General features: G+C 49.5%; 1 protein-coding gene across 1 annotated transcript in view; it reads right to left on the reverse strand.

The window, feature by feature from the left end:
* The window catches only part of VAT1L (vesicle amine transport 1 like), a 147,455-nt gene that overhangs the window by 50,638 nt on the left and 69,606 nt on the right, over positions 1–27,211 (reverse strand). The window contains exons 5-7 of the mRNA XM_047834170.1: positions 24,234–24,337; positions 21,963–22,018; positions 18,000–18,194 (exon numbers count right to left, since the gene is read on the reverse strand). Coding sequence (XP_047690126.1) covers positions 18,000–18,194; positions 21,963–22,018; positions 24,234–24,337 — 355 coding nt within the window. The remainder of the gene's footprint in view (positions 1–17,999; positions 18,195–21,962; positions 22,019–24,233; positions 24,338–27,211) is intronic.

Consider the following 27,211-nt stretch of genomic DNA (forward strand, 5'->3'; position numbering starts at 1 on the left):
ATGTGTGGCTTGAAGTCACGAAACCACGAGATCATTACCTGAGCTGAAACCAAGAGTCAGATGCTTAACCAACTGAGTCACTCAAGTGCCCCTAAAAATTTTTTTTTAATTTTTTTTAATGTTTATTTGTATTAGAGAGAGAGAGACACTGCATGAGCAGAGGATGGGCAGAGAGAGAGAAAGACAGAGACAGAGACAGAATCTGAAGCAGGCTCCAGGCTCTGAGCTGTCAGCACAGAGCCCAACGTGGGGCTTGAACTCACAAGCTGTGAGATCATGACCTGAGCTGAAGTCAGACGCTCAACCGACTGAGCTACCCAGGTGCCCCCCCTAAAAAATTTTTTTACGTTTATTTTTAAGAGAGAGAGGCAGAGAAAGAGAGAGAGAGGGAGACACAGAATCGGAAGCTGGCTCCAGGCTCTGAGCTGTCAGCACAGACTCCAACGTGGGGCTCGAACTCCCAAGCCATGAGTTCGTAACACTAGCCCAAGTCGGACGCTCAACCGACTGAGCCACCCAGCACCCCTCTCCTCTCTCTCTCTTATTTGAAGCCACTGAAAGATCATTGCTACCAGATGATGACCACCTACCCTTCTGCGTGTTCCCTGAGTGGTCTTGGCTTCTTCTGAGCTCTGACAGCTGCTATTATCTGGGCCTTCACTTGACAGTTAATCATGTAGAGCCTTAGGATGGCTTTTCTATTGTTGTCTGAGCTGTTTTTCCAATTTGTCATTGCTACGCTATGCTTTTGTTACCATTCTCCCTACACAGGCAGTAAACGGGGATTGGGGGCCCTCTCTCTAATCACTGATGCTCAGAAACCCAGTTAGGCTTTTGCCCTTCATAGACCTAACGTGCTCAGCTCTGGGCTAAACACGGCACACGGCACAGCTCAGTATTCCTTCCTGGGGAAGAGAGGAAAAGGCAAACGAATATTTATGAGGTGTCAGGCACTGAGCTAGTAAGTTAAGCGCTGGGAATCTAAAACTCAACACAATATCTGCCCCTGCCTTTAGGAAGCTTGCAGTTTGGCGGGGAATATGGACAATGGAAAGACACTTTATCTCAGTGTCGGAGGTACAGGGTGCTGGGGAGCACATTAGAGGGACATGAGCTGGAGGAGGTTGGGGGTGGGGGTGGGGTGCAAGTGTCCAAGAAAGCAGAGCTAAACAGAGGCCTAAAGAATTATGCAGAAATGGACCTGAGGCAGGCCAGAAACCTCTATATTGATGTTTCTAAGATACAGTGTCACAGTGAACATTCTGGAATGTTCTGAGAGTGTTTTCCCCCAGTTCTATGGCACCAAGTGGTCAAGCAGGCATGTAGGTAGGTTCTCCTCACACAGGAGGCAAGAGTGAGCTGTGTGCCTGATGGAATCCATCCTCCAACCAACTGTATTGTCAACCAACCCATGGAACCTGGGGCCGGGTGTGCATACCAGGGAAGCTAGCTCCGACGGCTGATGATGTATGGGTGCCTCTTCCCAGCTGTGCATTCAGCGATGTTGTATTAATGACTTGCTCTTGGTCACGATGGGAGTATTTCCACCACAGAAACCGGCAAATGAGACATATCAGGGCTTTCTTCTCCTAGGCCGGTTGTTGAAACTTTTACTGGCCTACCACTGTGTGTACCTGCATTTGGGGGCTTTCTGTGTTGTCTCTCACAACAGGCACCACTTTGTATTGGGCATCTCTTGCACGGCACTTTTTATCTTCTGGGTCCCCTTCACGTTCTGGCTACTGCTGCTGGGACCACACAGGTGTAGACCCATTTTATGCAGGGCCTCGGGCTCTGTGTGCCTCACCCCGAAGCGTCCCTGATGTGAAAGTGGGGGGCATGTGTGCAGAGCCCAGAAGTACCGGGAAGTTGGTGCCTGTGACACCCCCTTCACTAATAGGGACGGACGTTCAATGACAACACGTCTCCTCTGGTGTCCTCAGAAGACGTTGTGAGATGCATTTCCTGAGCCTGCCCAAGAAACGAGCTAACTCTAGCTGTATTTATGCATGGAATCAATCCACTCACAGCCAATCTGACTTGGGCAGCCAGGGAGACAAAGGCTCAGAGTGATTCAGTCAGTTGTCATCTGCTCAGAAGGAGACGAATTTGGACTCCCATCACTGGGACTCTGAAACTTTCCATGCCTGCATACTTCCTCTGCCCGCCAACCCTCACCCTCCTCTCCCTCCTCCTGATAATGGCTCTTTATGGGAACACCTCGGTCTCTTGAAAGAACGCAACTGGAAACCACTTACCAGCGCAGTAGCTGCCTTTGATAACAGCCTTTGTTCCGTTCCTGAATGCCCTCCTCTCCCTCACTTTTCCTCGGTGAGATCGCTTCTCACATAAATGTTTGCACACAAGCCTGTACCCCAGCCTCTGCTGTGAGGCCGTCCCAGCCTAAGGCATCCTCTGGGTCTGCTGACATCTGTCACATGACCCTGCTGTTGTGATAAGTAGGAAGTGGCCCAGGGTTGAGAACCAGATCAAGCACACCTCCTCTTTGAAGCCCTGCCTGGTTTCCCCAGACCTGGTCATGCTATACTCCCAGCAGAACCACATGATACTGGGATGGATGCATTTATACAGCAGAGACCTCTCTCCTTCCAGACTCTAGCAACTGAGACAGTAGGATGTTGTATTCCTCAAAACATTTCCTAGCACACGGTAGATATCAATAAGCTTTTAGAAGAGTAAATACAGCACCTTTTTTTAAGGTTTTTTTTTTTAATGTTTACTTTTGAGAGAGAGAGAGAGAGAGAGAGAGAGAGCACGAGTGAGGGAGGGGCAGAGAGAGAGGGAGACAGAATCTGAAGCAGGCTCCATGCTCTGAGCTGTCAGCACAGAGCCTGATGTGGGGCTTGAAGTCGTGAACCACAAGATCATGACCGGAGCCAAAGTCGGATGCTTAACCGACTGAGCCACCCAGGGGCCCCAAGAAAGCACTTTTTAAAAGTTTACTGTTTAGCACATCTGGGAGGAACTATTCATTCAACACTCCCTGTCTGGTGGAAGAAGGGGACAGCAGTTCCCGATGTGTGCCAAGGCCATCCGAAAACCGCAGAGGTGGATAGTGAGGGGGAAAGTCCAACAACAACAGGCAGCGAGCGAATAGAAGCCCAAACCTCCTAGATCCGACACAGATGCTTGGAATGTCCGTGAGAGAAGCGGCAGCCGCTGCTCTGGACTCTTTTTAATGACCGTTTTCAAAAAGGCACGCTTCTCAACACGGCGAGTCTGGGACAAGCTCCCTAACACCGGAGGGGAGGCCGGACCCAGGCGATGAAAGCTACAGAGTGTGAGTCATATTTGCAAAGCACGGAGGGAAGACCCCGTAACACAAGAAACCTAAATGAGTCTAATGACACAAACAGAGAATAAGGATGCGGGGAAGACTGCCAACTGAGAAAAACTGAGGGAAGAAAGTCAACTTGTACATAATGGGGCGACAGAGGGTGCTAGAAGCTGGTAGCCAAGTGGAAACAATGTAAAACTTGACCTGAACAGCAAAGTGATCCCGGGGGTGAGGCGGGGGGGGGGGGGGGGGGGGGGGGGGGGGGTGCAGCAGGGACTATGCCATATTTTGTATCTTTCCGGGGAAGATCTGAAGAAACCGCCCAGTCAATATTTTCTTAATTTAATTTAATTTTAGAGAGAGTGTGTGAGTGGGGGAGGAGCACAGAGAGAGAGAGAGAGAGAGAGAGAGAGAGAGAGAGAGAATCCCAAGCAGGCTCCATCCTCAGCACGGAGCCCAACACAGGGCCTGAACCCACAAACTGTGACATCATGACCTGAGCCGAAATCAAGCGTCAGATGCTTAACCGACTGAGCCACCAAGGCCCCTCCCCCTCCCCGCTGCCCCCCCATCACATTTTTAAACGAGGAGAATAAAGCTGGAATCTTGGCAAAAAGAGGGCAGGGAGAGTAAACGTTAGGCGTCTCCTTTCAGCTGTTGCTTTTTCTTTCTTGATGCGGCCTCAAATTCTCTTCTCCTTTAAAGATAACGAAGCCGTGCCAACAACTCTTTTAGCTGTAAGAAAATTATCTCAACATCGGGAGCACCGAAACAGCCCATTGTCTCCACAAGGTGCCCAGAAGTGGCGGGCAAATAAAGCCCCGCCCTCTGACAGGTAGGGGGTGGCTCAGGCGAGCCTTTCGTAACCACGTGACCACTCAGGTAGAGTTGGATTCCTCCTATTTGCCAGCAGTATTTCTTGCGATCTCTCCCGTGCTTGAGCGAGCAACACACTGTTGTAATGGTTTACACGTCTGCTTTCCTGCCTCTCCAGCGCCTAGCTCTGGGCTTGGCACGTAGTAGGTGCTCAGTAAACGCAAGTTTGGGGCTAACCAATGGCTCACAAATGAATGAGAAAATGATGACGAAACTACATGGAACCTGAAAAAAGCATTTTCTTAAGTAAAAAGTGGGTCAAGGAAGGAATCCCTACGTAGCCTGAAGGCACACGTCTTCGCCTGAAATTCTTGTGTTAGTCAGGAAGGAAAGGATGGCTTTAAGTGTCTCTGGGGAACTTAGAAAGTGTTACGGACCGAATGTTTGTGCGGCCCCTGCAAGTCGTATGTGGAAGGCCCCCAGCCCCCAATGGGCCAAGGCAAACGCTGCCGCCATTTTGTTGTAACCCTACCTTCCTACTTAAGGATCGTAACACACTCCTACTTTGCTCACACAGGCTGGTGAGCACACCTGGGGCACTTACAACGACAGCTGTGTGGGGGGTGGGCAGCAGATATGCAGGAACAAAGCCCGGAATGGGCTACCTTAAAGCAGTAACAGTAGTTTTGTGGAGGGTGGCGCAAATGTGGGTGGTCTGTCTTCTTCTCTTTCCTAAGTATTGTACATTGTGATTATACGGGATTTACATAATTCTTTTCATTGCAAGAAAAAATTATTCTGGGGTAAAAGGCAATACAATACGCAAAGCACGCACACAAACACACACATGCACACGAACACACACATACTCACAAACACGCATGAGCTCCAGGATAAGAAATCTAGCTTGGATTCCTGCTTCTGCTACCTTGTACAAATGACATTGCCCAGTCCCTCTCTTTTTTAAAAATTTTTACTGTTTATTTTTTTGTGTGAGAGACAGAGTGCGAGAGGGGGAGGGGCAGAGAGAGGGAGACACTGAATCTGAAGCAGGTTCCAGGCTCTGAGCTGTCAGCAAAGAGCCCGACTTAGGGCTCAAGCCCACGGACCGTGAGGTCATGACCTGAGCTGAAGTCAGACATGGAACTGACTGAGGCACCCAGGCGCCCCCTTTTGAAATTCTATATGATGGGCGTGATGTCACCTGTCCCGCCTATCACTGTGGGTTCACTGCGGGGCTTGATGCCAAAAAGGCCAGTAAAATGCTGTGCAAACAGCAAACTCTCTGAACTGTCCTGTCTATGCTTCCCAGCACAGCCTTTCTTTCTTTTTTTTTTTTTTATTTAAAAAAAAATTTTTTTTTAACGTTTATTTATTTTTGGGACAGAGAGAGACAGAGCATGAATGGGGTTGAGGCAGAGAGAGAGGGAGACACAGAATCAGAAACAGGCTCCAGGCTACGAGCCATCAGCCCAGAGCCTGACGCGGGGCTCGAACTCACGGACCGCGAGATCGTGACCTGGCTGAAGTCGGACGCTCAACTGACTGCGCCACCCAGGCGCCCCCCAGCACAGCCTTTCATTCAGTGGTTTGGATGGTAAAAGTGATCGTTTCAGATACGTCCAAGTGCCAAGCAATAGGAATGCAGAGAAATTAGCCCAACTCGTTCATAATTTGAGGCCACGGGGGCGAGGCAGGAAAGGCAAGTAGCAAGTTCAATGACCAGCCCTAGAGTCCAGGGAATCTGTGTTGCCCTTAGAGTCCTGTGCCTTGCAGGAGGCGTCCACTCTCCCAGCCTCAGTCCTTCTTATCTGAACCTCGGACATAACTACTGCCACCTCCAGAGGGCTGAGGTGACCATCGTGTGGCTGTCGGCGTCATCACCCCATCCTCACCCACTGGGGGTTTGTTGAGCAAATTTGCTGAAGAATAACGCACACATATGTGTCAGGGAAGCCACGAAAATGACACACATTTAGGGAGAGAGGTGGAAAGGAAGACACCAAAGTGCTATTGAGTACAACCCTGAGGCATTTCTAGACAGCATGCCGTTCACAGCTTATGCATGCCTCGCACCAGACTAAAATGGGCAGGAAGAGCCAGGGTTATCAGCCCCGTTTTACAGATTCAGAAAACTGAGGCTTGCAATTCAGAGTCACCCGTCTGCAGTCAGAGAAGGTAGGGGCGGAAGAACCAAGGTTTGAAAACCAGTCATCTCCGCCCAAACCAAGAGGCCTCCAAGCAGAGAGACAGGGCAAGCAGGGTGAAGGGGCCGGGGCACAGTCACCACCACCCTCTCCTGAAGGGGCCACGGCTATGGCCATGAGCCTGGCTGCAGGACAGAGTCAGCCTGAGAGCTGAGTTTTGGCTTCACCCCTTGTGTTTGTGCGACCTGATCCAAGCCACTGACCCCACTCAGTGTCATCCGTGCGGTGAGGAAGTAAGAGTTCCTGACAGCACTCAGCATTGCTGTGCATCCAAATGAGGCCGTGCGTGCAGAATACCCCCGGGACAGCGTCTGGCTCGGTGTAAACGTCAGACTCGAGCCGCCGTCGTTACTCTGTCCCTTGGCCAGGGCTCACAGGCAGCTGCTCACTCGCAGATGATTAAATGACTAACCAGAGCGCAGTACTTTCCTGGGCAGCACCTACCAAAACAAGCCGACAGTTTAGTAATCAGAGTCTAGATGGTCGGCGGATCTGTGGGTCCAAACACCAGCATGTGTTTATCATTTGTGCCACTCGGAGCTTCTGTTGCATAAAGCAGCTCCCACAGATGCCTCTGGAAGCGAGTAAAAGCGAAAGGCAAGGGGCGCCTGGTGGCTCAGTCGGTTAAGCGTCTGACCTGGGCTCAGGTCATGATCTCACGGTTCGTGAGTTCGAGCCCCACCTGGGGCTCTGTGCTGACAGTGCGGAGCCTGCTTGGGATCCTCTCTCTCTGACCCCCCCCCCCCCCCCCCGCCGTGCTCGCTTTTTCTCTTTCAAAATAAATAAACTTTTAAAAAAAATTAAAAAAAAAAAAAGCAAAAGGCAAGGGCACTAGTAAAGCCTGTTTACGTCACAATGGTGGCAAATCAGTGGCAGGGTGGGGGTGGGGGGTGGTAGGGAACCAGCCCTGGGAGGATTAATGACAAGAGTCAGAAAGACAGGGCCCCACCCTCCCCATTCCTCCCCAGATAGTAACAACTGAGTCTTACGGGGTCACCAGGACATGCCCCACAACCTTGCCCTGCACTGTCTGGGACATTTTCACAACCCTATAGAGTAGACACTGCCATCATCCCCATTTCACGGATGAAGAAGCAGAGTCTAGAAATGCCTCTCCCAAGGACTCACAGCTGTAACCAGTTGGAAAGAGGCTTTGGCCCGATTCCAGAGCCTGCTCTTTTAACCCTTAAGCAAAAATTTGTCTCTTCAGCCCTTTCCAGTTCACAAAATTTTCCCATTTTGAGTGCCTGTGACTCACCATTTGTTGTCTATTGAGCTGTGTCCCCAGATCCTCCCCCAGAACATTCATATGCTGAATTCTCACCTCCAGGACCTCAGAATGTGACCGTATTTGGAAATAGGGTCTTTGCAGATAAAATCAGTTAAGATATGGTCGCACTGGAGTGGGGTGAGCCTTATTCCAATGACTGCTGTCTTCATAAGAAGGGGAGATTTGGGGCCAGACACAGAGAGAGAACCCCAGGTGAACACGAAGGCAGACACGGTGTGGGGGGATGCGTTTATAAGCCAAGGGACACCAAAGATGGCACTGAACCCCCAGAAACTGAGGGAGGGGCTGGAACAGATTCCTCCTCACAGCCCTCAGAAGGAACTAACCTGCTGATACCTGGATCTGGGACGTCTGGCCTCCAGAACCGTGAGAGAATACATTTCTATCTCTGAAGCCATTCAGGTTGTGGTTCTCGGTTATGGCGGCCCATTTTAAGGGCTGCCCAGGGAGGAGAATGCATCCAGCAGGTGGAATTGGAGGCAACCTCCACAGCATGCCTGTCTGCCAGTACATCCTTTCTTCATGCATTCTCCGGGGAATGCTTAAATGTATGTTCCAGTGCTCAAACAATCTTGGTCTTTGGCACAGTTAGCTCCCTCATCTGCTTCTAGGGAGTAGATGAGAATCCGCGATGAACACATCGGTACAGATACCTCGGAAAACATTTGAAAACGGGTCTTCTGGTGTCACCTTGCAAATGAGACCTATAAAGTGACTGCTTCATCGACTTGGAAAGCAAACAGAAGCAAGCAGACATTTCTAGCCTTGGAAGCAGCAGAATTTTGTCTGGGCCTTTTAAAAACACGGCCAAGAGCAGCCTGCATTGACTCTGTCCCTGGCTCACGAGAAAATCCAGTCTTGTGATGTATTTTTAGCCAAATGATAGGCGTGAAGGCAAAGCGATCATTTTCTACGTAACAGAAATGAATTCGGAGCCGAGCTCCCAGACTTCTAAGAAGGGGCGCTGAGCTGTGAATAAACCTAATCCTGCAATATGTCGTGGTCTCTGGTGGAGGCAAAATTGTCTGCTTAGAGCCTGGATGGTAGACGCTGCACCAGGCTGATGGAAACACATGCCCCGAGGCCCCGGAAATCTTTTGCACCGCACATCCTGTGTTCTCCTTGCTCGGTATCTTGCGTGAGAGCCCCTGGCCCCAAAGATCTCAGCTCTGTGGGGGATATATTTGCATTGCATCACAAGAGTAATAGCCAGTGAGCACTTACTACCTGTCAGGCATCAGGTCATTTGATTCCTGCAACTGGAAACTGATGGAAGGCACCATTATTTTCTCCATTTTTTGTATGCAACTGTCCACGAACACGTAGATGAAGTAGGCAAGCCCAGGGGACCCCAGAGGAGGCGTTCCTAACTCAGGGCTGGGGGTCATGGCAAGACTGGGGGATGTTGGGGATCCTTTCCCAGAAGAGTCAACACCATCCCCGAATCTTGAAAGGGGAGCAGGAATCTCACAGGACAAGGATGAGGGAAGGGCACGACAGGTGGAAAAAACAGAGAACGGCAGGAATACAGGCAAGGGGGCAAGAGACCCAGGTTTTTGAAGAGTCGCAATGGTCCAGTTGGCCAGAGTCAGGATGGCACAGGTGGGTGGCAGAGGGAGTTTCTACCTGCTCCGTTTCCTGCGCCCCCCCAAGGTCTGCCTCCTGGCCTCCCCATCCCCTCATGCTCCACCAGAAGCACCTTCTTCCTGTGCTTCGATGTGCCAAGCTCCTCTCTGTCCAGTTTCTGGGCCTGTGCCCAGGCAGGATCACGTGCCTAGGTCACCCCTCCAGCTCCCTCCTTTGGGTTTTACATCCTGCTTATGTAACTGTCAGGCCGTTCACTCCTGCCGCCCTGGCTGCTCCTTGAGGTGGACCCATGTCTTCCCATTTGCAGGTGCCTTTTTGAAGCCCAGCCTCCGTATTTCAGCGGAATAGATGGTGTCTTCATTCCCGATCGCTGCTGTAGCAAACCACCCCAAACTTAGTAGCCTAACACAAAATACAAATTTATTCTCTTACAGTGCTGTAGGTCTGAAGCCTGAGATGGGTCCCTGTGTGAAAATCAAGGTCTGCAGGACTGGTTCCTTCTGGAGGCTTTGGAGGGACGGGGGAATCTGCTTCCTTGCCCTGTCTATCTTCTGCAGACGCCTGCTTTCCTTGGCTTGTAGCACCACATCACATCATCTCTTTCCCTCGCCTTCCTCTGTCGTATCACCTTGTCCGACTCCGCCTCCCCTGGCTCCCTCTTACAAGGACTCTTGTGACTATAACACCACCCAAATACTCTAGGGTAATCTCCTCCCCTCAAATTCCTTGATCACATCTGTAAGGTCTCTTTGGCCCTACAGGGTAACACATTCGAGGACTTCAGGGATTAGGATGTGGACACCTTGAGGGGCTATTATTCAGCCCACCAGAGATGGAGAAGCTAGCCAGAGCTGTGTCTCGATCTCCTGATCTGTTGGGAAGCTCAGAGCAGGGTGGAGGGCAGGTGCACGGCAGGGCTTGTGGGCATGATGGTGCTGATATGTGGAGCTGCAGAAAACACACGTGATGAGGGAGGGAGAATGGGCGTGGAAATTGGGAATGTGTGTGTGCGCACACGTGTGGGGCAGGGGGGCTGGTGGTGATTGCGTTGAACTGAAAAATCTAGGATTCTGCTTGAGAGAAAGGGGGACACACGGCAAAGGGAAAATGAAAGTTAGGGACATAAAGCAAACAGTAGCAGTGGCTTCTGGGGCCTCCATTTCCTCACCTGGAAACTAGGGGAAGGGACCAGGCTAAATGGAAGGTTTTACAAGGCCATGCAGATAGGGCATCCTAAGGACTGAGGCCGGGGATCTGGACTCCCCAAGCTGTCCCTCCTCCCATCTCCCAAGTCTCCTGATCCCAACTTTACACAGCCCTTCTTGGGACGCCTGGGTGGCTCCATCGGTTGAGCGTCCGACTCTTGATATCAGCTCAGGTCACGATCCCAGGGTTGTGGGATCGAGCCCCACATTGGGCTCTGTGCTGAGTGTGGAACCTGCTTGGGATTCTCTCTCTCCATCCCTATGACCTCCTCCCCCGCTCGTGCTCTCTCTCTTTAAAATAGACAAACAAATACATAAAATACACGGGCCTTCTCTCCACCCCGCCAGTGTAACAGCTTTATCGAGACACAATTTGCACCTATGGTGCATTTCGATGCATATAACGCGTATGGTGCAATGGCCTTTCGTACAGTCACAGACTCGTGCAACCACGACCACCAGGAATTTTAGAACATTTTCATCCCTCCAAACAGAAGCACCGTACCCTTTAGTGGTCCCTTTCCCCTTTCCCCGCTAAGTCCCCCAGCCCCAGGCAACCATGAGTCTACTCTGCAGCGGCTCCTCCTGCCTATGCCCGGGCGGGGGGGGGGGGGGGGGGTGCGTCCTGCTCAGTGCCCAGGGGGAGGCATGTGCTGGTCATCAGCCTGTCTTACCCACGCGTGCCCTTCCTGACCCTCTGCATTCAGACTTCTGCCCTCACCGTCCTACCGAGAGGGCTTTCTGAAAGGTCAACCATGACCCCGGGCCCAATCCAAAGGCTTTTCCTCTACGTGCTTCCTGGTCAGTCAGAGGCACAGCCCATACTAATGACCAGTCAGATGGCCGTGGAGGTCTCCTTACCAGCTTCCTGTCTGCAGACGCCTCGTCTCTCCCCTGCGGTTGTGCAGGCTGGGGCACGCCAGGGCCCTGGCTTTAACCTCTTCCCTCTGCAGTAGAGAAGCTAACGTCCGTGGCACGGACCCGAGAACCCAAGTGGCCACACAGCAGCAACGTGGCCTGGGGCACCTCCCTTCGTCGCCAAGTCCACTTCCTTATTTGGGCCACAGCGATAGGGACAGTACCCACCACTCGAGGTTATTGTGGGGATTAAATGAGTTAATGAACGGAAAACGCTTGGAAAACTACTTGGCCCGGGTGTTGGCTAACGTGACCATTTTGCTTATTCTTCTGTGCAATGAGTTTATTCGTTGACATTGTTTTTCCCCCAAAAACTTCTCAGTGTCAGACTTGCCTGGACTTCAACTTTTCGTTAAACGCAGTATGGGCGGGAGAACTGGGCAGGCGTGACTTCCCGAAAGCCTCATTTTTGTGACCTGGAGGGGGGCAGCGATAATAGCCGGGCCTTGGGGTTGCTGGGGAGTTCAGATGATCTCATACACGCAAAGCATTTAGAACAATGCCTGGCACACAGTGAGTCCTCTAGAAATGGCAGCAACAGCAGCAGCAGTAACAGGGACAGGCGCTCACCTCGTCTCTCATCCCCGTGCAGTTGTGGGTCGGAACTGCCCGGGGACATCCCCAGCCCCCTGTTCCGCCGTCACCTTAAGCCAAATTCACAGCTCAGCTCATCCCACTTCCTCATGGAAGCGCCTACCGCGGCTGAGTAAAATGGTATTTGCCAGCACCCCACTCCTGGCCTCCCGGGATACAAGACCCCTGGTTGCCTCTGACTCTTGCTTCTGGTTTATCTTTTATTTCCAATTCTTGTCCTTTCCGGTGACGCCGACTTGCTTATTCTCCTCTGTTCCGTGGCCCCCACTTTGGTGTGGGGCTCACCGACCCACTCCTAAAAATCCGCAGTGACCTCCTGGCCAGACCAGCTGCCCCCCAGTCCATTCTCCAAACCAGTAGGCCCGTGAAACACCACACGTTGCCTGCTTTTGGGTGATGTCTGCAAAATACCCTCCCTGCCCCCAACCGTGTGCCTCAGAAGGAGCGTCTAAATCTTTAAAGATGCTCCTTGCCAGCCAGCTGCCATCTGCCGTGATCACGGACGACTTTCCACGGTTTCTCCTTGAACCTCTGCCTCCTTAGCTTGGGTTTGGACAACTGTATCCGATGCCTGGCTTTGTCTTCTCTTAACTTACCAGCCTGGTGTTGGACTTGAAGCCTGCTGTTTCTTTACACAGACAGTCACACTCCCCACCCAGCCTTGTCTCCGGGTCATTCCATCCTCTGTCGCTGGTGTGCAACATTGATCTGTCTCTTATCAAGCCAGTCTCTTGCTCCAGGGCACATAAGTGTCCCCAACAAGCTCAGCATCATATTATTATTTTTTCCATTGATTCTTGTAGGCAGACCTATCTCTGTATAGGTTTTGTGATGGCATAGGATGGAAAACACACATAGGATTAAACCACGACCATTAACGTGAAGGGACAAATGCGGGGGAAATACGACGAGGACTAAGGGGCACATAAATAAGTGACTGCATTTGGCTGGCGAGCTTTACTACAGTCAAGGCAAAGAGAGAGCTACATGGAAGGGCATAATTAACGTAATTTACTAAAAGGTAATCATGCCAGATTGCTAGGGAGGCAAATTTTCTCCTCTTTTCAAACAGAAGGATGACATCATCTCATAGATCAGCTCTAGCAGGATTTCTGCAATGACAGGCACGGTCTTTTAATGTGGTAGCCACGAGCCGCATGTGGCTATTGACCACATGAAACGTGCCTCGTACCCCTAAGGAACTGACTCTCTAATTTGACTTAATTAATTTACACTCAAATAGCCACATGTGGCCAGTGGTACCATACTGGAGAGTGCACATATAGAGGTTTATGTAGATCATGTTGTAAAATGCTACAAACAATGTCTTCAGTAAAGGATTTTAAGACCGCCAAGATCTCCAGGCTACTCTCTATCCATTTGCTAGGGCGGCTATAACAAAATATCATATGCCGGGTGGCTTAAACAAGAGAAATTTCTCTTCTCACATTTGTGGAGACTGCGGGTCCCAGATGAGGGTGTCGGCAGGGTTTGTTGTTTTCCGGACCCCCTCTCCTGTGCCTGCAGACGGCCATCTTCTCACCGTGTCCTCACATGCTTTCTCTGGGTGCACATCCCTGCTGTCTCTGTATGTCCTAATCTCCTCCTCTTAGAAGACACCAGTCAGACTGGATTAGGGCCCACCCCAAGGCCCCATTTTAACCTGATTCTTTAAAGGCCCTATTTCTGGGGCACCTGGGTGGCTCCGTTGGTTAAGCGTCCAACTTCGGCTCAGGTCATGATCTCACATTTCGTGAGTTCGAACCCCGCATCGGGCTCCGTGCCGACAGCTCAGGGCCTGGGGCCCGCTTCAGATTCCGTGTCTCCCTCTCTGTCTCTCCGCCCTTCCCCTGCTCACACCATGTCTCTCTCTCTCTCCCTTTGTCTCTCTCTCTCTCAAAAATAAATAGACATTAAAAAAAAAATAAAAAAATAAAGGCCCTGCTTCTAAATACAATCCCATCTGAAGCACTGAGGATTAGGGCTTCCACACATGAATTTGAGTGGATGCATAATTCAGCTCGTAACAGTTCTCCCTGTGCTATTAGATGGCAGGTGGGAAAAGACATTTTATTTTGTTACTTTTTTTTTATTTTAGAGAGAGAAAGAGCAAGCCCACGAGCAGGGGCGAGGGAGAGTAGAGGGGAGAGAGACAGAGAGAGAGGGAGAGGGAGAGAGAGGGAGAGGAAGGGAGGGAGGGAATCCCAAGCAGGCTCCACACTCAGCGCTCAAACCCACAACCCTAGGATCACACCCTGAGCTGAAATCGAGAGTCAGATGCTCAACCAACTGAGCCGACCAGGCTCCTCAGGAGAAGACATTTGTAACCAGAGGCGACAGTGACACAGTCCAGGTGTATGTTATTAGTGGCATACTGGGACCAGGAAGGGCTTCTGGGAATTGAAAGGGTCAGATGGTACCATGTTCCTTGGGCCACGCTCTCTAAGAGGAATCGCCTCACCGAGAACGTCAACTGCCCCTCTCTGCTTGGCAGTGACCGCCTCAGGGATTTGATTCCATTGACCGAACCAGCCTTATCTCCTCCCCTCCTTAGTCAGCCACCTCTGCCGTGTTTAGCTCAGACTCTCAACCCCACCGACCCCATACTCACCCCTGCTTCTGAGATTTTGTCACTGTCCCTCATGCTCGTAATCCCTTGTTTTTTTTTTAACCCCAACATCAGGGAAAGAATTCGTATCCCTCCAGCCTCAACCAAGCCCCACCTCGTTCTCGGAACCACCTCTGAGCATTCGTTCTCACTTAACAACATTATTCTCTCTAGCTCTTGAATCCAGGTTGCACTTGAAAGCAGGACCCCACGACTAAACACCTCAGTGTTGTCTCAGAAACTAAATCAAGAACTTAAGGGTCGGGGAACGAGACGTCTGTCTCTTTTGTAGACTTGACATCATGAAAGAGTACTAGCACACAGTAGGTCTCAGTAACGTCACTACTCTTGGTTGACAGATACAAATATGTATCTTTCATCCTTTTCCCACCTCTGAACTGTTTGGAAAGAGGAGCTTTTTTCCAACTTAATGTCCCGCTGCACGTTTAATATCTGGAGGCAAATCTGATGCCGGAACATCTCTCTCTGCTCTGTGTATTAAATCTATAATAAAGTCAAAGATAGATGGCTAGAAAGAAACCCTAAATCGTTTCTGAAATTATTAAATCTTCTAGTCTGAGGGCTCGGAGAGCCCAAGAAAATTTTCTTTGAATCCCTATGGGCTTTCCGTTCCATCGATGAAGTTACACAGCTAGCCTGAAAAGCAATTTTGTGAAATCATTTACCGAAGGGGCGGGGAAACATCGTTACGGTCATCCTTCTGCGGTTGGCAAGTAATAAGCATGCTCTATTCTCCTCTGGCCCAGGACAGCTGCGTGGGCTTGAGAAATAGCTGGGTTTTGCCCAAATGCAGCTCTAAACAGATGTCTGCAAATATCGTCGAAAAAGAACCCTCGGAAAGTCGGTGGGTGTGACTGATGAGTGGCTGTGGACGTTTCTGTTGGCAAACAGGCAGCAGCTGTCTGTCTCCCCTTTGTGGGTGACTAGCTTTCGAGAGGAACCTGTAATTCCTTTGTTTTCCTCGTAACTATCTCAACCAATATGACTTCTTTTAAAGCAGTGTTTCTCAACTAGTTCCAGTTTCGCCCCTGTTCCCTATCCCATTCAGGGGACATTTGACGGTGTCTAGAGATATTTTTTATTGCCACAGCTGGTGTCTGACCAGAGATGCCGCTAAACTTCCTACAATGGCCAGGACAACCCCACCCCCAGCAAAGGATGATTCAGCCAAAATGTCAATTGAGCCCAAGTTGTCTTAAAGTAATAATACCTTGTTTTAGTTACGTCTTGTTCACTCATTCATTTATTCATTCAACTAATATTTACTGTTGAACATAGAAAATACCCAGTTAGTCATATTTCTGTATATTGCCAGACTCATCAATCCACTCACGTAATGTGTGTTTGTTGAGTATTGACTCCAGGCCAGGCACTGGGGTCCTGAACGGCACAGTTGGGGTCCTTCCTCATCTGGGGTTTACTTCCTTGTGGAAGGGAGGCAGAGCCTCAACAAGTCAACAGATGAACAAGATAGTTTCTTTTTTGTTGTTGTTTATTTTTTTATTTTGAGATAAAGAGAGTGTGGGAGAGAGGGTGAATGGGAGGAGGGCAGAGAGAGAGAGAGAGAGAGAGAGAGAGAGAGAGAGAGAATCCCAAGCAGGCTCTATGCTGTCAGCGTGGAGCCCGATGTGGGGCTCGGTCTCACGAATCATCTCTTAGCCCTGACCTTGACTACCTCCAGTTTTCTCTCTGTCCTTGACCACTGAGAACCGGTACCCGTGTAGTCCAGCCCGTCTACACCACTGAGATACCACAGCCAATACCGTATGGATGTCTGACTAGGTAAATTAAAAAGTTTTCAAGAAGAGTATAACAGTAAGCTAACCATCTTGGAAATGACACAGCGGAAGGAATGCCTGATTATCTGATTTAAGAAGCAGCTGAATCACAGTGACCATCTGCAAAAGAAAAAAGACTGGAAGGAAGCAAACCAAAATGTGATAGTGTTAGCCAGTCTCTGGAGTGTGGACTTGATGTTCATTTTCTCCTTACACTTTTGTTCTTAGTTTACGAGTTTCCTACAATAAGCATATATTTCTTTCACCATAAGACACAAGGGTTTTGGTGATTGGTGTTTTTTTTTTTAATTTTTTTTAATGTTCATGTATTTTTGAGAGAGAGAGAGACAGAGCATGAGTGGGGGAGGAGCAGAGAGAGAGGGAGACACAGAATCCGAACCAGGGTCCAGGCCCTGAGCTGTCAGCACAGAGCCCGACACAGGGCTCGAACCCACAAACCGTGAGATCATGACCTGAGCTGAAGTCGGACGCTTAACTGACTGAGCCACCCAAGGGCCCCGGTTGTTGGGTTTTTTTAAAGACCATTCATGATTCTGCAAGATCAGAGAAGCATATGCAGCATCCAGAACCAGTCCTATTTGATTACACATGGAGCCTCACAAAGTTTTTTGGGAGGCAATTTCTGTGCTCAGGGAAGCCATTGGATTTTGGCCAACCTAGTTCATTAGGCAAATAGCACCAGCTTTATTTCCAGGACAATACCTACTCTCTGTTCCACAGACCATTATGTTTGTTAGCTTTTTTCAAGGATGTCTGTGATTCCCAAAAGTACAAAAAAGTTCTTGTACTGTAAGGCACTCACCCATGCAAAATGCAAAAGCCACACAAACACAAAACACATTCCCACATATTTTAAGATCTTTCTCAGGGGCTCCACGGCTTCCCACAGCCCACAGCCTGACCTAGGAAGATTTCTCAGTGAAATGCCCCTTGAAATCTAGGCTTTACTTCTTTATTTTCTCCCCACAGATAGCTACCACGGCTGGCTTCCCAAATGTCCAAAACTTCCCCGATCCTGGAGAATTTCCTAGACCCGGCCTCCACCTAGCACATTCTACCTGCTGCAGTGAAGGTTACATTAGGGATTCTTGTTTTGTTTTGTTTTTTTCATGATTAAGGAACGCTTTCACACACTAGAACTTTTGGCAGATCAGTTAACGAAAACAGTCCAATACCAGATCCGACGATTCATGAATAATTACAATGCCCAGTGTGACAGCCAACAGCATCTCGTCCCCCAGGGTCTCCAAGCATCTGGGCTTAGCACACAAAACATTTCAGCTCTGAGCCATGGTCTGCCCCAACCTGGATGTCCTTTGCCCACAAGGTGATAATGTAAATGATGTTGCAGCCATATCCATACCTTCTTAGAACCCCGGTGGATCGTCCACACCCATTAAAACTTGATGGCCTGAGAGGGATTCATGGTACACATAGTAGGCTGAGGCACATGGGTTGAGAACCACTATGGAATTCAAAGCGTTTCTTACATCTAAAGCGTGATACGGTTGGACAATGACTTTTAGGACTGTCATTTGAAACGAACAAATGAGAATAACCTTTGCATGAAAGATTATTTTTATCCCGGCCGCCCAAATCTCCCTGGACTAAAAACAGATTAATTGCTGGGGGGAAACAAAACCCACCACTCTTACCTCCTCCAGGGCCCAAAGGGAGTCGACCACGGGCTTGATCTTCTTCTGGTTGTAGAGCTCAGTGAGTTTGTCCACTACTCCTCGAATGAGGCCCGCGCGGCCCTGTTTGAAGAGCAGGTTTAAAAGGGAAAATCCCGCGATGACTTTGTTCTCTTCATAGAGCTTGATGGGGTTCACCTTCTCGACCTGCCACCACTGGAAGGAGAGAAGGTGTCGGTTACAGGGAACCGGAGCCGGTCGTGGTCACAGCCTTGTGGGCGGCGGACGGGGCCCCAGTGTGGCGGGTTCCAGGCGGCCAAATGGTGGCCCGTGTTGGGGTCATTTTTAAAGCAGCTCTCCAGCCAGTGTTGTGAGTGCACGGTGATGCTTAGGAGCAGAGCACGGGGGTCTAGGCAGGGGCAAGAAGCCAACTTTCTGAAAGCAACCGTCAGGCCTCGTGTCGTCGGAACGTGAAGGCCCCGGGTTAGGACGGTCCGCGCTGGAGTTGGGTCCTGGCTGCACCACTCGAACCCCTGTTCTTCTGTGTGCTTCGTTTCCCTCAGCCACGGACAGGGGCCGGGTACTGCCTCTCAGCTTTCTGGGAGAGCTTGGTGTATGAACGGTAGTGGCGGTGACGGGGTTGGGGAAGGGGCAGGGTGCCAGCGAAGGCCGCCGAGTGTGGTGGGGACTTGGTGGGATGATGATCCAGCCACAGGAGTGGCATTCTAGGGGCAATAAGGGCATGCCTGGAGAGCTGGGTAGGAATCCAGCAGAGAGAGAGTAAGGGAGCATAACCCAGGCAGAAGAAATAGTGTGACGGAACCGTGAAGCCACTGGGATGGGATTAAGCCAGTGGTTCTCATCTGAGGGAAGTGTTACTCCCCATGGGACAATCTGGTCATGTCTGGGGATGCTTTTGTCGTGGTGACTGGAAGGGAGAGGCATCTACTGGCATCTAGTGGGTGGAAGCCAGGGATGGTGCTGAACATCCTACAGTGAGCAAGACAGCCCCTCATGATAAAGAGTAGTCCAGCCCAAGATGCCAGTACCGCTAAGGTCCTTGGTGGGGGACACCCAAGTGACAAGTGTGACTCTGTCTTTTCCAGCCTCTCATCCCCCAGGCCAGACATGAAAATAAGAAAAAAAAAAAAAACCATGAACAGACTGCAGAAATGGTTGTCCAACGGTTTTGTTCTGGTTTAACTGCATCTTCTTTGGTACTGGTTAGAATTTAGAAATTCCAAGTTCTAGTTTCTAGAAGGCTGTAAGGCAAAATGGTGAATGGTTTAATGCACAGGCCAAGAGGCCTGTGATGGGTCCTTAGGAACATTCCTAATGTTTACATTACTGGTGTGTTTATTTACCTCCTGCCTTTCCTGGATCCTAAAAGCTCCCAAAAGCTCACAAAAGATTTTGGTATGTTTTTTTAAGCGGGAAAATCATATTGTTAGGAACATACGTGTGAGAAAGACAAGTTAAAAACAGGGGTAAGATGCACACACAAAATTCTTTACTAAGGTACACTCCCTGAGGGCCCAGAGGCCAGCTCTAGGAGAGACATTTATTTGGCCATGGGCTGCTTGCGGCAAAAACAAAGCAGAGAAATGATTAATGACTTGTTTCACGGTGCATCTGCAATGTCTCAGTAAATGTTTGCAAAATGAGTGTCTGCTAACTCTGCGATTTCTGCACAGTTGTAGTTCAGTGGCTCCAGAGCCTGGCTTTGAATCCCAGTTCTGCCACTTAATAGCGGTGCAACTTGAGGCCAGCCACTTAACCTCTCTATGCTAAGTTTCCCTACTGCGCCTCATGGCGTCATCGTGAGGAATAAACGTGTCAACGTATACAAAGTCCTTACAACAGTGTCTGACCTGGAGTAGGTCTGTATATAGACCTATAAATATAAATATAAAATATTTCTATAAATATAAAATATTTCTGTTATCTTAAGTTGGAAGGGATCTTTTTGATTTAGCGGAGAGTTCTGGATTTGGAGTCAGGTTGCTTTCTAGGTGTTAACCGTCGTGAACCATCTGTATGGTCTAAAAGCAAACCGCATGTTTGGCCAAGAGCGAGTTTGAGTTCTGCAAGGGCTTTAAGGTAGAACATACTTAGGACATCTGAGTGAGAAATTCTTGTATGGTTCCAAGTATGCCTTTAATTTCTAAGCCTTTCTCCAATGTATAGAAGAAAATTCCTTTCTAGAACCTTCTAAGCCTTTGTCCAATGTATAGAAGAAAATTCCTTTCTAGAACCTTCTAGAACAAAGTCATCATTCCCCCCCCTTGGCACGCCCTATCTTCATGTTGCTTCCAACTGACCAACCAATACTAGGCCAGGCCCCTGAAAGGTAGTTCTTCACCCCCCATATTTAGCTTTCTTGTGATCGGCACCCCCGTTTCAGGCAGGAGAGTCTCAACCTCCCTCCTGGCGGTGTTTATACGAGAGCTTTCACTGAACCCGGGCCCACGGCAGTCATTGCATTAACACCGTGTGCTGTGATTGTGCGTTTAGGGGAGACAGGGAAAACATTCTTCCCGTTGCTTGCAATTTGGGTCAACGTGGTTACCCACAGCAGGCTGTCAGCATCACGTTAATTACAGCCACAAAACAGCTCTGAGTGGCATGAAGCCTGTCTTCAGAGGACTTGCTGCTCAGACAGCATCCCTCATCACACCCTGTGCTTGCTCCCTTGCAGATTCTGTAGTTGCAACGCTCCTTGACCTGAATGCTGAAGTTCAAACGCAAAGACAGGGAGTACTGATCATTCCAGAACCAGGGAATGTTTGGGGGTGAAGCCTTTCGCAGCCAGTGTTGGCCATTTAAGGGACACATGAATACCCCAGGGGGCCACACTTAGAATCATATCTAAACCCCTCTCTACGGCTTCCCCTGGCCACCCTATTCAAAATGCCTCCACTCCATCCTGCACCCTGTTTTCAATCCCTTTCAGAGTTCTTATGACCATAACGATAATCCTCGTCTTAATTCTGTTTTACTTGTTTCAGTCTGTCTCCCTCATTAGAAGGTAGGAGGCCCAAGGGGCTGCAATGAACCCATCTCATTCACTGCAATACCCTGGTATCTTGCACACAGGGTAGGTGCTTAGAAGATGCTTGCAAAGTGAGTGAGTCCATCGTGCTACTCTGGCTGCTGTGGAGGAGGAGGAGGAGGAAGAGGAAGAGGAGGAGGAGGACAGGGAAGGAGGAGGAGAGGAGGGGAGAGGGGAGGGGAGCAGGGAGGGGAGGAGAGGAGAGGAGAGGAGACAAAAGCAAGCTCTCACAGGAAGCAGAATTCCCTGTTGAGGGGCAGCGGTAAAAATTGAAGTTCAAGCCCAAATAAGTTGATTCTAGCAAGTGTTTGCTCTAGGTGAGAATATAGATCTGGATAGTTTGGAATGCCCGGGGATGTGGCTTCTCAATTGCAAAGTAACCGTTACATGCAGAGCATGATTATTGAAGCTATTGAAGCTACTGAACACAAAAATCTGCGTGTGTCCTAAATCACCCCGGGGACTTGCTAAAATTGTGGGATCCCATCTGTATCTCCAGCTCAGTAGAACAGAGATACAGAGAAAATCTTAAGAACCCCCCCCCCCACCAGAGACCCAGTCAGAAAGTGGCCACACTCAAGGTTGGTTTCTCCACGGAGCAAAGAAGATGCATGAAATGCCAAGTTTATTTTTGACCAGAGGTAAGAAACACAAAAACTCACGCAATCTCTGCTGAAATCAAAATAAAGCTTTTTTGAGTTTCTCTGAGGCTCGCACCTCTCTGCTTCGTTTAGACAAAGCAGCCAGACTATGCACACGGTCTTGCCCATGTGTAAGGAGCATGATGGGAATGCAGTCTCTATTGAAAAAGAATGACACGGAGGACGGACACACCAGATTTAGGTTATTAGGTGTCTTTACATGGAGGAGCTCACAACACGCAAATCACCACACTACCTACCACAGTACATTCGACGTGTGTGGATACTTACCGATTTGGCAAAGCTAAAGAAGCTCTTGGTCTCTCCAGTCACCATGTTGGATGAACCTGCAAATGAAGGATTCCCAAGTCAAGCTATTGCTAATGAAAATCAGCATCTCTTGCCACACATGGAAGAATGGCAACTGTCTGGTCCAGAAGTGCCAAGAGCTTGAAAATAACTTCAATTCGGCCTTGGAACAAGGGGGGGAAATGGAGAGGATGGATGGCGTCAGGTTGATGTAATTTGAGCCAAGCGTCATGGGATCAAAGAGAAAGTACTATTTCTCAAGGTGACCCTGTCGTCACTTTGGAAAATTGGGCATGTAGCAAAAATGTGACTTAGGCCCACACTCTAATGAAATGATGAGTTCCTGACATGTCTTATTGGTTCCATTCTTCAAGACTGGAGATGAAGTCTTAGGTGAGCCTAATTCATGGTCTGAATTTGCTTCCTTCACCAGTTAAGGGGCTCTGATCTGGGCTGGGCACTTAAGTGGCAGGGAGAGGTGGGGCTGAGTTAGAAGTTAGATGGATGGAAAAAATGGGGTACAGAAGAGCTAATGAGGGTGAAATAGGTTCACGAGCCAAGGAAATGATGTGACCGACATACCAGCTCCAAGGAAATCTGAGCAGGAAGGTCAAAACCCCTTGAGACAAATGGCGCGAGAAATGGAGATTTGCTGATGGGAACACGCAGTATTCGACGGGAGGATGAGGGAGGGAATTAGGAGGATTTCCTACGATGTTCTTACAGAGAGAAAAGCTCCCTTTGTGTGGTTCCTGGGGGTGGGGAGTGGATGAGACAGCTCTTAACAGATCAGATGCCACATGGGTGTCTTTTCAACAACTCTGTTGCCTTGTCCCCAAAGATTGGGAATAAGTCCTTCTTAGTCCTTTTCCACTAGTGAATGAAAAAACAGTGTATATTCTGAACCTCATTATTTGGCCTGTGTCGTCTAGTAGCCAGTTATTCAATCACTGCTTCTGTTTTTATCACCAAGCCGGACGGTACTCGGCTCTCGTTACCTAGTAACTGATGCAATCAACTAGATGCTGTGTGAGACGGTCAAATTATGTTCTTCCAAATGGCATCATGGAACTGGGGCAAAAACAGAACTGGCAAATAAATAAGAACGAATAAACTGTCCGTCTAACATTTGACTCACATGTTAGTCAGCGTTAGTATATGTGCTCCCGAAGCGAGTACAGCTCACATGTTCATCATATCTGGTATCCCCGCATCGTGCACTGACGCTCACAACTCCTTTTATCAATAGTGGGAACGGGTAAAGAATCACGCATCCACCTCCAAAGACTTTCAGATGTGTGACCGCTATTGAAAATACTGCAACACTCCAGCAACGGGAACCTTATCTCCTCTCTTTCCGTCATAACGATGATGATAAAAAGATGCTCGAATATTTCTACCTCTCAAATAACTCTTTAAGAAGCTTCTCAGCGAATAGCAGGGAAATGAGCATCTTTTTCTGAGTTCCACAGAGCGAAGGCTCAACTTGCTATCAGACCGACAGGGGACAGAAGTGCTAAAACTCTCAAACGTTGGATAGCCCCAGGATCACTGGGCGCTAGAACGTGATATCTGGCTTCAGAGATGGTTTTTTGACTTTGTAGAGACTCATGTTGACATGAGTTTACAATCGTGTGACAGAAGAGAGAAAGAAGAGAGGAGGAAGGTCTGGGGTCTCATTTTGCTGGAGAAAATCTCCCAGAGAACTTTCATAAATTCCCGCTCAAACTCAAGAGCGTTATCAGGGAATGTGCTCCAGCCATCCAGGGCTTCTTTGGAATTAGGACACACAGGAGGAGTTGAGAAGAGGAAGAGGCTGTGCTTTGAAAATTCATCTCCGATGGTGGAGAATCTCCCTTAAAACCCCCACATCCTTGCCGCCCCCTCCCGTCCTACTGTGGGTCCTTGATTCCTTCATTTTTTTTGGACTTCCTCCGAAGCCAGTACTATTGCCCACCTGGGCCACCTTCTGTGGGTCAAGTCCCACCTCAATGGCTACACCAACTTGGTCTTGCTTTACCCCTTTTGGAATGAGAAGTATTCATGGGGTTAACAGGCCAATAGGCATATACGCTTGCTTTTATAATTGAAAATAACGACTGGCAATAGCGAGACTATGGAAAACATTTAAAAATTAAGCCCCCCGTCTCGCTACCCCAACATATCAACACAAGGCATTTGTCAGTGCCTTTGTAAGCACAGGTGCAGTGCCCCCTGCTGCAGACCATATCTCTGCTTCTCTTCAGCACTTACCATATAAAATGTAGGTTCCCAGTGGTTTGAGAAGACTGAGACCTTTTCCAGTGTTGTCCCCGCAGAGGCAGTCCAATACAATGTCCACTCCTTCCGCAGAGATTCTAAAAGGTGTGAAGACAAAGTAAGAGAGATACTGTACCGCTCATGTTAGGGACCAAACCAGGAACAGCAAGGGCTCTGGGAGCGGCCATAAATAGGCCAGAAGGCCGGGAGGTGGGTTTACCTTCCCGGGTGCAACTACAAGAATTTCACAACCTGGAGGCCGCTAAGAGTCTGGCCGGTGGCTGCTACCAGGGGCCAGCCTGGGTTAGGCGGGAAAGCATGGACATCACAGCCAGATACCCGGATTTGCATCCAGCCATGCCATGCGGACTTCTCCTTTGTTAGGGGCAGCGAGCCTTTGTGGTGACCCATGAAATGCCTGGCCGATCGCCAGTCACGTAACGGTCGCTCCGTAAGTCAGTCGCTCAACAATTGATGTTTGTGGAGCTTGGGTAATGGGCCAGGCTCTGTCTGAGATGCCAGAGACGGAGTGGGGAGCAAAAGCAACATGTTCCTGTCGTCATGAGGTTTCCTGTCTAGCAGGGATTAGCTTTTCTTCCCTTCTCCCTGCCTCCTCAGTGGAGCTCTAAAGATCCGTTAGTTAACTCACAAACTTCTATTCATTCCATCTCTGGGTTCAATCAAAAATGGAATCTTTGAGGAAGAGGGCTAAATACAGAGGATCTTCCTCTCTGCAGCAGAAGGTTCCACAACAGAGAGGATCCACATTTGTATTCTATGAATCAGACGACGCATTTCTTGATCCCCTCTTCCATTCATTTATGTATACATTCCTTGATTCACTCACTTATGCATTTAACAAACATCGGTGGGCTTCCACTGTTAGAAGATATGATGCGGGAGAGAACTGCCAACAGGAAGGCTCCAGCGATGCTAGGGAAGATATTCAAGCCCCCGAGCACCCACTTGTGGCTGGGCCCTGCTCTGCTTCGGTTTGTGAGTTTGCAGGATTATCTTGTCTTAGCACAGAGCTGAGTGTTGCCACCCTCACCTCCAAACAAAGTTCAGGACTCAAGCCAACAGCTGGGTCCTGTTTTCCTCAGTAGGAAACTGCACGTGTATGTCTACGGTTCAGACGCTAAGTCAACTGCCCCAAGCCCCAGCACAGCTGAGTCGTGACCTTTAAAGCCCTCAGGTCAAGTCCAAAATCCAGTCATCACACTGACTCAACAAAAAAGATTAGTTTTAGCTTTTGCCTAATAGAATGGTTATCTGTAAAGACAGGGCCGTTCAAGTCCCATTTATAAGTTCACTTATAAATTCCCCACTAGAGGGAATGAGGCCATTGGATCTAAACCGAAGTGGGCACCAGGATCTCCCCGAGGGCTCATTCCAACGGATTGCAGTTTGCCCTCCTTCCCCCCTCGCCTCCTAGCTTCTGCTTCAGTGGGTTTTGGAGCTGGCCCCAAAGATTTGCATTTCTAACAGGCTCCCCGGAGATGCGGATGCTGATGATGCTGGCTCCACCCTTTGAGAACCACTGGTCTAAGCCAGCTACTGAGGAGTCAAGCTAGCATTATTGTTTTTTATTAATAATTAATTTGTTCATTAAGTATTTAGCCCTGATGCTGCACGAGGCAGCGGAGATACAGTGGCGAGACCAAACAGATTTGATTCCTCCCCTTTTAGAACTTCTGTGGGGCAGATGTTAACCCATATTTCACAAATGAATATCAGACTGAAACTGATTGGTGTCTAATGCCACAAAGGTGCTACGAGACTGTGTCAATCTAGTGTGCCCAGTTACGTACCAAGAAGGCATCCCTGGGGAAAGGCAGAGCGTAGGAGTTATCTAGGTAAAGAGTGGCAGGAATAGTGTTCCCGGCAGGGGGACAGCATGTGTGAAGGTCCTGTGGTGAGAGGAGGCCTGTGACCAGGAAGCCTGGGAAGCAGCCAGTTTGGCTGGAGTAGAGAAGATGAGAGGGAGCGTGCTGAGGTGAGACCCGAGAGGCAGGCGAGGGCTGGAATGCACACACACGGTTGAGTGGGCTCCAGGCTGGTGCCTCACCCCCGGCGATCAGGTCTCCACCTTGCTTCACGGGCTGGGTGACCATGCTCCTGTCTTGCTCACTTCTGCCAAGTCTTTCTTCTGCCAAGTGTGTTCGCTGCTGAGGAGGTAGGACCCTTCACTGCTTCTACTGCCAGCCCTCCTGAGCCACCTAGTCTCCTACGTGAAGTCCGTTTCCCCGGGACCTCCTTCCTTTACTGCAAGACACCCACCTGTGCTCAGGAGCAGCCCTCACACGCTGGGCTGTGCACACGTTCTGGGGCACCCCTGACGGATCTGCCCAGGCCCAAATGCTCGCTTCTTGCCTGACGCTCCTCACATCTGGATTCCACCTGTGAGCGCCCATTTTCTGCCCCAAACTGCCAGGCACAGCTGCCCCATCTAGGCCCGTCGCTCTTTCCTCTGGGTCTGCGGAAATGCAGAACAGACCCCAGCAAGGGGCGACCTATAGCCTACTGCCCGCTCCCTCCTCCTCACCTGCCACTCACTGCTCAGGGAAGTGTGACCTTGTAGCTATTCCTGAAACCTTCCTGCCTCAGGGCCTTTGCATATGCTGGGATCGCTGCCTGAACAGCCTTTCCCCAGCTCTCCTTAGAGCTGGCTCCTTCTCATCCTTCACGTCTTAACCCACATGAGACTTTCCCCAGAGACGCTGTAACTAACCACACCACCTGAAATGGCAGCCCCAGATGGCCTCTCTTTCAGTTCCCTTTGCGCTTTCGTGTCTGTACCAAAGACACTCTTCAGTATCTATCACGGGCTGCGATTATTCTATTTTTCTGTCTCTTCCGCCAAAAAGTAAGCCCCATGAGACGGGGACCGTGTTTGTGCTGCCTGTTGTATCCTCAGCCCTTCTCATCCTGCTGGACACAATGTTAGTTCTTAGCACATACTGATGGATTGT

This window comes from Prionailurus viverrinus, chromosome E2, assembly GCF_022837055.1.
Source record: "Prionailurus viverrinus isolate Anna chromosome E2, UM_Priviv_1.0, whole genome shotgun sequence".
Classification (NCBI taxonomy): domain Eukaryota; kingdom Metazoa; phylum Chordata; class Mammalia; order Carnivora; family Felidae; genus Prionailurus; species Prionailurus viverrinus.